Source organism: Colletotrichum acutatum, assembly GCF_030867785.1.
Source record: "Colletotrichum acutatum strain CBS 112980 chromosome Unknown BDZ83scaffold_77, whole genome shotgun sequence".
NCBI lineage: Eukaryota > Fungi > Ascomycota > Sordariomycetes > Glomerellales > Glomerellaceae > Colletotrichum > Colletotrichum acutatum.
The window spans coordinates 59,263-70,256 of NW_026849071.1; the positions used below are offsets into that span (position 1 = coordinate 59,263).

At 54.5% G+C, this 10,994-nt stretch overlaps 5 protein-coding genes across 5 annotated transcripts; 4 read left to right on the forward strand and 1 right to left on the reverse strand.

Annotated features, from left to right (window-relative positions):
* Positions 1-83: 83 nt before the first annotated feature.
* On the forward strand, positions 84-730 carry BDZ83DRAFT_628653 (uncharacterized protein). Its single transcript, XM_060508716.1, has one exon. The coding sequence runs from the start codon at positions 183-185 to the stop codon at positions 456-458; it is 276 nt and encodes a 91-aa protein (XP_060362618.1). The 5' UTR covers positions 84-182; the 3' UTR covers positions 459-730.
* A 1,922-nt stretch (positions 731-2,652) lies between these two features.
* Positions 2,653-3,648, forward strand: BDZ83DRAFT_653794 (meiotically up-regulated 80 protein; the record flags this gene model as incomplete). Its single annotated transcript, XM_060510646.1, has 1 exon — positions 2,653-3,648. The coding sequence occupies one exon, from the start codon at positions 2,653-2,655 to the stop codon at positions 3,646-3,648; it is 996 nt and encodes a 331-aa protein (XP_060362619.1).
* Positions 3,649-5,318: 1,670 nt separating this feature from the next.
* BDZ83DRAFT_416560 (uncharacterized protein) lies at positions 5,319-5,880 on the forward strand. The gene is made up of 2 exons (XM_060502956.1): positions 5,319-5,783; positions 5,856-5,880. The coding sequence occupies exon 1, from the start codon at positions 5,378-5,380 to the stop codon at positions 5,633-5,635; it is 258 nt and encodes an 85-aa protein (XP_060362620.1). The 5' UTR covers positions 5,319-5,377; the 3' UTR covers positions 5,636-5,783; positions 5,856-5,880.
* A 172-nt stretch (positions 5,881-6,052) lies between these two features.
* Positions 6,053-6,954, forward strand: BDZ83DRAFT_653795 (N-terminal domain of NEFA-interacting nuclear protein NIP30-domain-containing protein; the record flags this gene model as incomplete). The annotated part of the gene is made up of 2 exons (XM_060510647.1): positions 6,053-6,415; positions 6,922-6,954. 2 exons carry the CDS (start codon positions 6,053-6,055, stop codon positions 6,952-6,954), a joined length of 396 nt encoding a protein of 131 aa, XP_060362621.1.
* A 415-nt stretch (positions 6,955-7,369) lies between these two features.
* BDZ83DRAFT_721285 (inner membrane protein import complex subunit Tim54-domain-containing protein) lies at positions 7,370-8,880 on the reverse strand (the record flags this gene model as incomplete). The annotated part of the gene is made up of 2 exons (XM_060512374.1): positions 7,370-8,788; positions 8,851-8,880. The coding sequence occupies 2 exons, from the start codon at positions 8,878-8,880 to the stop codon at positions 7,370-7,372; spliced, it is 1,449 nt and encodes a 482-aa protein (XP_060362622.1).
* Positions 8,881-10,994: the final 2,114 nt, after the last annotated feature.

Here is a 10,994-nt window from a genome sequence, read left to right on the forward strand (position 1 = left end):
TCGATCCAGTCCAAGACCCGCCCATGTTTTTTTTTGCTTCCTTTTCTCATTTGATCATCCATCATGTTTTTATTTTAATTTTTGCTGCACGCATTTTTTCTATACTGTCCTCGAGCTTGTAATTCCAATGCACCATGTAATTCCGTGTCTGGCTCTCACCACCGAAGTGAGCCGGGGGTGCCATGGGGCAGTTGCCAGTCATTCTCTTGCTTGTAGCACCACTCTTCCCGTGCGCCTTCATCCCCGTTGCCAATGTATCCCCCATTGCTCTGTTGTCCACGAAGTACTCGTCACAGTCTAGACGGCGAGGGGTCCCTAGAGCCATTCAGACATGGCACTGCCCATCCCACGAGCAGCGAGACGTAGGTATGGAGTACATACCTATCCGTACACTATCCGAACACTGCTGCTCACAAGCGGTCATTCCTGTGTTGAGGTGCCCGTATCAGAGTACCTAAAGATGCCCCGTTCTACTCCATACTCTTGCCTCAAGTACTCTGTGCTGCCAGCTGAACACTTTTAATCCCCTCCCCGTCTCGTCTCGTCTTGTATCTCTGAGGTGTACATCCAAACTGGACAAGCTGCGCTTGGGACCTCTGGTGTGGACAGAATACATGATACCTACTGCGTAATGTCAGCAAACGATACCTGCGAAATATTACTGAACCGTCAACCGACACGATGTTCTATTCCTCAATTCACCTAGTGTCCAGAAAAGGTGGGTGGTGCTTGCTGCAGCGTGTGAGTTTTTTTTTTTCCAATTCCCTCCAGGTCCGCTCCTGTTCTTCTGGGCTGGTTCCTTCACGACGGTAGGGAAGTATTGAGATACTTTGCTGGAGGTACTTCGTACACTGACTGAGGTGCACCGCACAGAGTATGGAACCGATGGGTATCCACTTTGCTGCCGGGCTGTCCACTCCGTCACTGTCACCCCGTCCTCTTGGTCCTCCTTCCTAGCCCCTCAAAGTACCCGTTACCGGCTTTTTGCCGCACAGGTACCGGTCTCTTCCCAAGGAACAAGGTACCACGGCCAGGTACCGGACTCGTCTGAGCTACCTGAGCCCTGGGTCTTGAGGTACCTATCCGCACTCTGTAGACCACCCGACTACTGGGCTGCTACCGCCCCTTCCACCACCCCTTCCACCCTTCCCTCACTCAACTTCGCCCTCTCTCGCCTCCATTCACACGCACGCCGCCATCATTCCTCTCTCCACTTTACATCCTCACCCCCGTCCCCATTTCACTCTCCCCATCTCCATCCCATCCATCCCAACCCGTCCCACCCATTCTCACTTCTTGAGATTCTTCTTGTCCGACTTTATTCCTCCTTCTCTCTCCTCCCCGAAACCTTTTTCTCTTCCCAAACCTCCGAATCCGCCGTATCACGACGAAATTCCCTGTCCTCGACTCTGCACGATATTTCCATCCAAAGTCGTCGACAACCCAGGATTCAGGTTCTCATCCCTCCTCTCTGCCTCTGCACGATATTGTCGAATTCGATTGCCGCCTCTCTACAACAACCGCCCGCCTGCCACTCCCATACAGGCCGACTACGTTTTAGGTGCACGACACTGAGCAAGAACATCACAAATCGAGTAGACTTGATCGCGTCTGCTGCTCGACACTTGGAACACCTCCAAGTTACACCGTCCTTTTCGACTTCATACACCTGTTTACGGTCCCCTTCCTCAAGGTAAGCTACATTCCCAACACTGCGAACCCCAATTCGTCCAGAGCCACCCCGGAGAGCCTGGTACACGAGCTTCGTCCAATTATTCGCCCTCGAAATTCGAACAAATTTCACGAGCGGTATCGACAGGAGGCATGCCTTCGGTATGGTCTCGAGACGTTCCGCCCATGTGCTCCGATCGAATCGGCCACTGTCGACGGCCAGCCCTTGGCTCCAAGCCCTACAGTCCCAAACGGCCACATCCAAGCAGCAGCAAATGTTTCCTCCATGCTGGGTGTGCTGGAGCTACACAATGGCCACTGCATTGGTTGACCACAGGGGACCCCCTTCTCTGTCGCTGTCGCCTACGTCGCCTCCCAGCATTTCCTCACTTTAATACCGGCCCGCCACTATTTGACGCATCATTCGACGAAGCTTGTGTATCAGACTCAGGCACAGACAGTCAAAGTTTTTTGATTTCCTGGGTATTCTCGCTGACCATTCACCAAACAGGATAGAGCTGCGGCTTTCCATTTGCACACCTTTCTTCGTCCCGTCTATCGCGGCCCTTAGAACTCCTCTGACGCCCTCGACGACCTTTCTATCTGTTCAAGCATCCTTTTCCCGAGTCAGCCATCACTGCATCTCTTCCCCCGCCCAAGATACATATCTCCCGCTGGGTCCTTTAGCCATCAACTAGCGATACGACTGCGCCTCTTTCATCGACTCGATCTCTAGACGTCTTGTTTCTCCCCTCGTCGCGATTTAAACCCTTGATGGCTATTCGCAGTCAGTAAGGGCTCGTGTCACCATCCCTCTCACCCAACCGACACACCGACTCCATCGGCCTTGGACATCCATCGCTAGCACGACGCGGCATTTCTCTCACTGCTAAGTGTCTCTTTCGAGTACATCGAGCAGTCCCCCCCACCCGACAAAGATCTACGTTCGATCTTCGTCGGACTCCTCTCAATACCGCCATCATGCCCGGAGGTGTCTGTGCCGTCCTCGACTACGAGGTCGACCAAATGGCCGAGTTCGTTGCAGAGATGGCTACCCGCGTTGTTATGCCGTTGTCGACCACGGCCGTCACGCCCCCGTTTCGCAAGTTCGTCTCGCAGATTCTCTCATCGACGAGACTGCCCAAGAGCACCATTCTCCTCGGCATGAACTACCTGGCGAAGCGTGTCAACACCCTCAAGCAAAACAACCCCTCGTACACTGTTCCCGAGGGACAGGTTTGGCGCATGCTGACCGTGTCCCTCCTGCTTGGAAGCAAGTTCTTGGACGACAACACCTTCCAGAATCGTTCTTGGTCTGAGGTGAGCGGCATTCCCGTCGCCGAGCTCAACGCTCTGGAACATGAGTGGCTCGAGCAATCCGGCTGGCGTCTTTACGTCAACTTGGATTACAGCGCGGACTACAAGGCCTGGCTCACCAGCTGGGACGAATGGAAGGTCCTCAAGGACCAGGCTGCGGCAAGAGTCACTCGTGAGAGACTCGTCCCCGCCATCGACACCAACATCAATAACAGATATGGTGGACGTTCCTCCTATCATACGTTTGTTCAGCAGCAGGCGGCTGAATACGAGCGCTACGAGGCTATCAAGCGCAACGAGCTGGCTCACCAGCAAGCCTACGGTGGCAACTGGAACTGGCAAAATGCGCCGCTCACTCCTCCCGATTCTGGCTACGGCACGCCCGAGTACATTAATTCAGCCACCTCTGCCAACGCTCGCTACAACGATTGGTTCTCCCAGGCCGCTACCACGGGCCAGTGGAACACTCGCTACCAGCAGCCATCGCATAACTACTATGGCCACCGCCACAACCAACAGAACTTCCCTGGACACTATGGTTACCAGCAAACCATGTGGGAGCATGGTGTTGCGGAGTGTAGCTGTGCGAACTGCGTTGGTCCTGCCAAGGCGTCTTCGTACTTTGCTCACCCCACCTTTGGCCAGCCTGTAATGGGCTAAAGTTGTGGCAATATCTGGCAGACCCACTCAATCGTCTTACGAAACTGGAAGGGAATTTTGCTATCGGAAAAGTTTGGGAGGTCTAGCGTCACCGGAGACGCAGACTTTGTTTTTTTCTGGCATGAACGATACATTTGCATTCTTCAGATACCCTCTCACGACGAGAACCGAAAGAAGCGGTTATTTGACCGAATGGTCCACACGTCGGCATTCGACTTTACGACACGGGCACGTTTGCCCCCTTCGATACCATCGCTACCATGCGCGATTGACTTGGCTACTAGATTGTCTCGCAGCCACAATGCGTTTGGAGGTGGATGGCTACGACGCGCGGCTGCGACCCTTAATGACATATTTCTTTAATTTTCCCCCCCTGGTATACGGATAAATTCATTCCTGGCGTTTCAAGGTCGCAATTTGCGATCCCCACGGAGTTTTCATTTCAATAGATCCCTTGGCTGTGTGTTTTTGGTGTGATGGTGGCGGTCCTCTATTCGGATTCGGCATTCTCTCGATTACTCAATTTTCGTACGCCGGCTTACATCTCGACTGGTCATTCTCCTGCGTCGGCTATGGTGCTACCAAACGATAATGGCCCCGCGACCGCAGGTCCACGAGTTTCGAATCCCGACCACCCTACGATGACCCATCGCCAGCGACATCCATTTCCTTTGTGGCACGCCAAAGAGACCACCTTGTTTTCCTGTAATTCAACCTGTTTCCGGCAACAATCTGGCTTTCTGCCCCGGCTCGTATTCTGTCTGCGAAAGGCGGAGATTTTAGCTCTCAATTCGACAAGACCTCATGGTCAATGGCGCCAGCCTCGTCGGCGCTGCCCCAAAAAAAGACGACGTGCATCAAGTAAAGGGACATAGGATCACATTTCACTTTACTGGCTGGCTTTGCGCGGGCATACGATTTTCTACTTGCGAGAACGAAAAAAAAGGGAGACTCAACATGGAGAGAGGTGTTCTGCATTCATGTTTACTGGTCAAAAAATGGGAGGCAAAGCCTTCAGGATGCGGGTATGGAGTCTCTTTTTACTTTTTACTTTGTTTGTTTGGCATTTCTTGTTCATTCGGCACACTGGCCCGTCTCATTGCCCGGAAGGCACAATGCCTGGGGGGCCACTGCTGTTTCTACGCCTTTTTCTGTTCATGACATTGTTAGACGTTTATTTCTTTTTACTTTCCCTTCATGCCAACTTTTACCGGCATCCACTAGAGTGTTTGGGATCGGGGTTGGAGACATTCAGTTTATGGCAAGGCAGGTCATCTGTTCTTCGACCCGTGGATGGTGATGGGAGTGGTGGTTTTACGGATATGAACCCAACGAACAAGAAAGACGTCGGGACTGGGGCTAGTTTTGTATGTCGCCCAGTGACCGCTGGTCAAATAGGCACATCGCCGTGGGTATCGGGTACGCCATGATGTGAGCTGCATCAATAGCAGGATTGGAAAAGTCTTCCTGAAAGGACGAGATTGGAAAAGGAAAAAAAGGCATGGAGCACACAACGGCATCGGCATATCCGTGGGCGACGACAAAGACATGGCCTACTTAGTGAAGACACTACAGTCCTAGACAACTAAACAAAATAACAAAATATGATGAAGCAAACATACCTGCCTGGCCTTGGGGAATTCTTAAATGTGAACATTTCCTATCTATGCCGTCTTTCTGACTTCGAGAAGCTCAGGTCTCGTGAGGAATTGGGTGATGACTTTGAGTGATGGTAGATGACCTGGAGACCCAAGTGGCCAGCCTATTTTCAATTGGATTGCTGCCCCACTCTAAAGAGGGCAGTGACTTTCTGCTCCCTGATTCGCCCATTTGCCAACTTCCTCCAACTTCTCAACGTCGACCTCGGCCTCATCAACTAACTCACTTGAGACACTCACCCACCCACAAACGTCTTCTCAAATCACACCTTCCCTACTGGATTAGAGAGAGACGCTATGACACTTCGACTTTGAGTACCATTCTTTGACTGGACCCTTTGCACCGTTTTCCTGAAGCCCGACTTCAATCTGAGTCTTTATCGAACGCCTCGTTTCCCATAAGACGGCTGATTTGCTACCGAGCGCTCGGCTGTACGAGGTAGCCTTACTTACCCCAGACAAACAAACAAGAAAAAAGTCGGCAAGACCCGCCCAAAAAAAAAAACTCCAGGAGGAGAGTATCTCTTCAAGGGCTCTGACACGAAAAAGAGCTGCTTTATATCAATTTCAAGCAGCATATCCAACCCGGTCGTTATATACTCTTTTCTCCCCTCTGTGAGACGAAGGGAGAAATTCAACTTCCATTTCAGCCACAGAAAAGGAGGTTCAGGGATCGACGTCTGGTGGTATTACGTCGGTTGAGGAGGACCCGAAAAGTGAGGAGGCGGGACAAGGTCACAGGAAAGATGTCGAGGTTCGTATCAGCGGGGGCTATCAACGCCGAGACGGGCGAGGCCGTGGCTCAAGACACGATGACCACCACAACCACTACCAATGCCGGTACTACCGCTGCCGCCGCCGGATCAGCGCCGAAATCCGCCGCCGAAGCCAAAAAGAGCGCCGAGTGGGAACTCGTACAGAAAGAGCTCGACGCCGAGCGTAAGAGGCGGGAAGAGGCGCGCGTGAAGTCCGTCGAGGGCGGGGAGAAGAGTCTGTACGATGTCTTGCAGGCGAATAAAGCCGCGAAGCAGGCTGCGTTTGAGGAAGCGAATAAGATTCGGAACCAGTTCCGCGCGCTGGACGATGATGAGATTGATTTCTTGGATGAGGTTAGGGCGAGTAAGAGGGCTGAGGAGGAGAGGGTTAGGAGGGAGACGGAGGAGGGGCTTGTTGCTTTTCGGAGGGCGCAGGGGGGTGGTGCGGGTGCGGGGGTGAAGAGGGCTGGTGAGGGTGACGAGGAGGAGGGGGGCGAGAAGGGGGATGAGAGGGATGGTGAGGGTGAGGGTGGTGATGGGGAGTGGGCTGTTGGGCCGAGGAAGAGGAGGAGGAAGGAGAGGGAGAGGGGGTTTGGAGTGAAGAGGGAGAAGGGGGATGAGAAGGCGGAGGATGAGAAGAAGAAGACGACGACGGGTGAGAAGGCTGATGCTGAGAAGGGAGCTGCGAAGAGAAGTTCGACTGGAGCTGCGACTACGGCTACGACTACGACTACAGCTGCGCCTGCGCCTCCGCCGGTGAAGGGCAAGCCGAGTCTTGTTGCGTACGGATCTGACTCGGACGACGATTGAGGCGCTTACAACACTTTGAGATAGTGGCATCTACACTCGCATCTTGACAGGATACTGGCAAGACGGGCGGTGCCACTGCTTAGCTCTAGATATTGATATCTACATTAGCTGATACACTCTTCGACTACATCTCACAATACGAGGGACTGAACCAGAAGATAAGAGAGCAAGGTTATGAGGAAGAAACAGAGGAGTGTACAGTAGTATTCGTAACAAGCGGAGGGCTTCATGGCATTATTTTGGCCAGTGAACCCCTAGTCTATGATGAACCTCCCGCGCTCTAGTCCATGCAGCGAAAGGGAAGAAGATACATTGAAAAAGCAAAAGATAAAGAACATCAAGCTAGAATTACAATATGCTGTGAGCCCCTTTCCCAGTCGCTTTCTGTAGAGCTGTGTGGGGTGGTGGTCAAGATAGTTATACATCGTTTCCTTTTTCAACTCTTCTCCTTCATTATCCAAACGGAATCAGGGGCAGATAGAGTGAGAGGGGAGACTTTTACTCATCATCAATGTTTCCAACATTGGGCCCCTTGCGCTCCTCCCCCTTGACGACACTCCACCCCCACGAGCCCAAAGACCGCAGCGTGCCCTTGATCCAGCCCTCAATCTGCGTCTCGGGGATCACAATCCCCTTTGCGCGCTCCTCGTCCTCGGCCCGGATCTCAAACCGCCGCATGCGCTGCGCGATGCGCGGATCAATAACCATGGGCGAAGCCCAGATACGCTCCTTGGTCTTCTCCTCCTCGTCGGCCGTCGCTTCGTCGACGGGCTTCCAGACAGATTTAACCCAGTCGCGTTCCTCGTGCGCCAGGGCGCGCTGTTGTTCGTACGGCGTGGGCGCGGAGTCCTGTGCTGCGGCGGCCTCGGGTTCGGCGTCACGGTATTCGCGGGCGTGAGCGAAGCAGGCGGCCGCGACTTGGCGGCCTACGTCGTCTGCAAGCTGGCGGCGGTTGAAGAAGCGGCCCATGCGGGTGAAGGTGCCGGCGAAGCCGAGGAGGTGGGGGAACTGGACCGGTTCCGAGGGGGAGAATTCGGCGGGGAGGGTGGAGGGGAGGTGGGAGGCTGAGTAGTCTGCCGTGGTGTTGTAGGGGACGGGTTGGCGGGGGCGGTCTGATTTCTTCTCTTCTTCCTTGGGCTTTTCTTCCTCCTTCTTTTCTGCCTCGCCGGCACCGCCCTCTGTTTCTGTTGATGTAGAGTCTGATGATGCTGCGGGCTGCTCAGGGGTAGAGACTACCTCGGGCTTGGGAGGCGGGTCGAGGGGACCGAGCCAGCCCTCGTGTAGGCCGCGGATGTACTCCTTCCACGCGTGCCGCCCGATAACGATGTCGCCTCCGGGACCCTCGAACTCGGGTGTGTTATTTTTGGCGCGGATGGCGTCGCGGATATTCTCCTCGGTGGGGAGCAGCTCGACCTCGGGCCTCTCCTCCCTGCTCCTGCGCCTCCGAATCTTCTCTGCCACGGCAGCGCGGACATCACCTTGCTGCCGGCCCTGGACAAACTCCCAGTCCAGGCCAGAAGCGGCGAGAATGGGCTTCACGTACTCGATGAAGTGGTCCTGCGCGACGCGCAGGCCATCGCCGGGCGGGGAGGCGAGGATGACGGTGAGTTTGCGCGGCAGCTGGGAGGGATCGGTGACGGGTTCGCTGGCGAGCGGGGAGACAGCGGCGGCCCAGCGGGCTGTGGCGCGCTTCTTTTCGCGCTTGTCGTAGATGATGGCGGAGGAGATGGCGCCTGTGAGGGAGAGGAAGATGAGCCAGTTGCGGGAGGGGAGGCGTTTGGGAGGGCCGCGGAGGCCCATCATTTGCCAGACTGGGTTTGGTTTCGCGGCTTTGTAGCCTTCTGCGGCGGATGTGGCTGTCGTTGTGGTTGTGGTGGTTGCTGTCGCGGGGGTAGGAGTCGGTGCTTTCGGGGCCGCCTGTAAGATGCCATTGTCAGTTTAAAGGTTCGTGATGGTGATGGGCATCATTGCTTGCTTACCTCAGGCGGCGTGGGGTTTGAGTCCGCCATTATGGGTGTATTAGAGAGATGGCAGTATTTAGAAGCTTCCGTACAGGATGATGTGGTGTCGCACTCAAGATGCGATTATGAAAACGGTGGCTCGCAATGCCTCGAGATGTCCTACCTCAGGCCAGGAGAACGGGAGTGAGGTTTTTGGAAATTTTAGTCGCGATAAGAGCTTCGCCGAATTATCGGACCTATCTGTCCCTAAACGGCGTAGCGCCTGGTCAAAGCTGACCGCCTTCTATAAATGGAATAGTGCTTCTAGGGACCTACCGGGCGAGCTGTCACGGCATCTTCCTCTCCAGAGCCTCTTCTCCTACTACCCGATGGTGACAAGTTAGGTATACCAAGCTAAAGATGAATTTCACAATCGCCTAGGTTGGTGTACTGATAAGCCTTGCCATGCAGTCCGCTGAGATCCTAAGCCCCGGTGAAAGACTGCCCATGTGACGGGCGCTACACCGAGGCCCACGTTGGACCAGTTGTCTGGCGATCCCCGAAGAAGAGTGGCAGATCTTGATGCATGATCGACCTCTCTGTACAATGACAGCCCAGAACTCGCGATGGCAGGCAGCTGCATAGTGGATGGGGCGTCGTCGGGCCGTGGCCATTGGGCGACGATGGCAGCGAGCATGGAGCTCAATCATGGATCACTAGGTAAACCTGATACAGGCACAGGGCATCACTCGAACCCGGCGGCCGTCCTCCGACCAAGAGCTTCGTCATCCCAACCGAGAGCATAATGTGTGGCGGTGCGCTGAGCTTGTTGGTTTCTCCTGTGGTGCCCACGAGATTCCGCCATACGAGGTTGAACGTGGTGGTTTGGGTGACAAGCGTGAGACATTGGAACCGTGGACTGCGCGCTGTGGAGGTGAACACAGCGTTATCGACAGATAGAGATGGTGCCAAGGTCGCCAGGGTGCTGGTGACATGCAGCAGACCGCGGTATCGAAGATGGAAGAGCATGAATGCCATGCAGACGAGGACGAAGAGTGTAACGCTGCCATGTGCCACGGATGAGCTTGTGAGCTTGTTCCTGTGACGGGTGTGACAATCGTATACGATTTGGAGCGGATGCGAGCGGGGCGGCAGGCATTCAAAATACTATTTATTGCTAGAGCCGTGTCTCACGGCGGCTGTACACGGCCGACAATGCCTCGTGCCGATGCCGAGCGTGAGCCAAACTGTTGGGCTGGGTGGGTATGGTAGAAGACGACGCTGCCGCCTCCGCCGCCGCCGGAATGCTCGGTCACGAATGAGTTGGCAGTCAGCACACCTTAGCGGGAGGTTGACTAGAGTTGCTTTTTTGCCTCTAGCCATGAAGGGACCCTGTTAGAGCCTAGGGTCCAAGTGACGTGCGGATGCGGGCGAGACGAGACGGCGACGGGAGAGATGAACTGGGTGGAAGGGATAGCCATGCTTGTGGGCTAGGCGGGCAGGATGCGTAAGTGATGCGACCGCTTGAGCTTTCCGAAGGGTTAAACGGTTTGGCCATTCACAGACGTAGAGAAACAATCCGAACTTTCAGGTTAGGCTGTCCGCGTCCGGTTGATACCCAAGTAACCTTGCGGCAAGGCACTTGACATGCTCCGGTTGGAGAAGGTATTCGGCAAGATGCCGGGACGATGTTGCACGGAGAGAAGTGAAAAGCCAATCGCGGGGACAGAGACTGAAGACGGCGGTAGCACTTTGAGCAATGTTCTCAGGGTAGTATCAAGCCAATGCTGGATCTCAGTAGAGGTCTCAGGTGGTGTGTCTGTTTCCCGGTGAAGAGGGGCGGTCATCTGAAGACTGAGGTTGGATGGTGAGAGACGATTCGGAAACAGAGGCTTGAGATGCGGTAGTTGCATCAGAGTTTCCGCTGGCTAGGTACTCGAGGTCCCCGAGGGAAAGTCAATGACTGAGTCGAGTGAGTCGAATTAGAGCTTCAGCTCCGGGGGCTAGCTATAGCATCCGGGACCCGATACGTTGGCAGGCCGAGTGCCATCGTCCATGGCATGCGATGATGTCGAATTGGACGTTGAGTCTGGAGCATCAGGATGAAATTCAAGAGTCGGTGAAAAGAGGGAGAATAAGCGAGTTGTCGAGGTGCAAGTACTTTTTCATAGTACGCAGTGAGG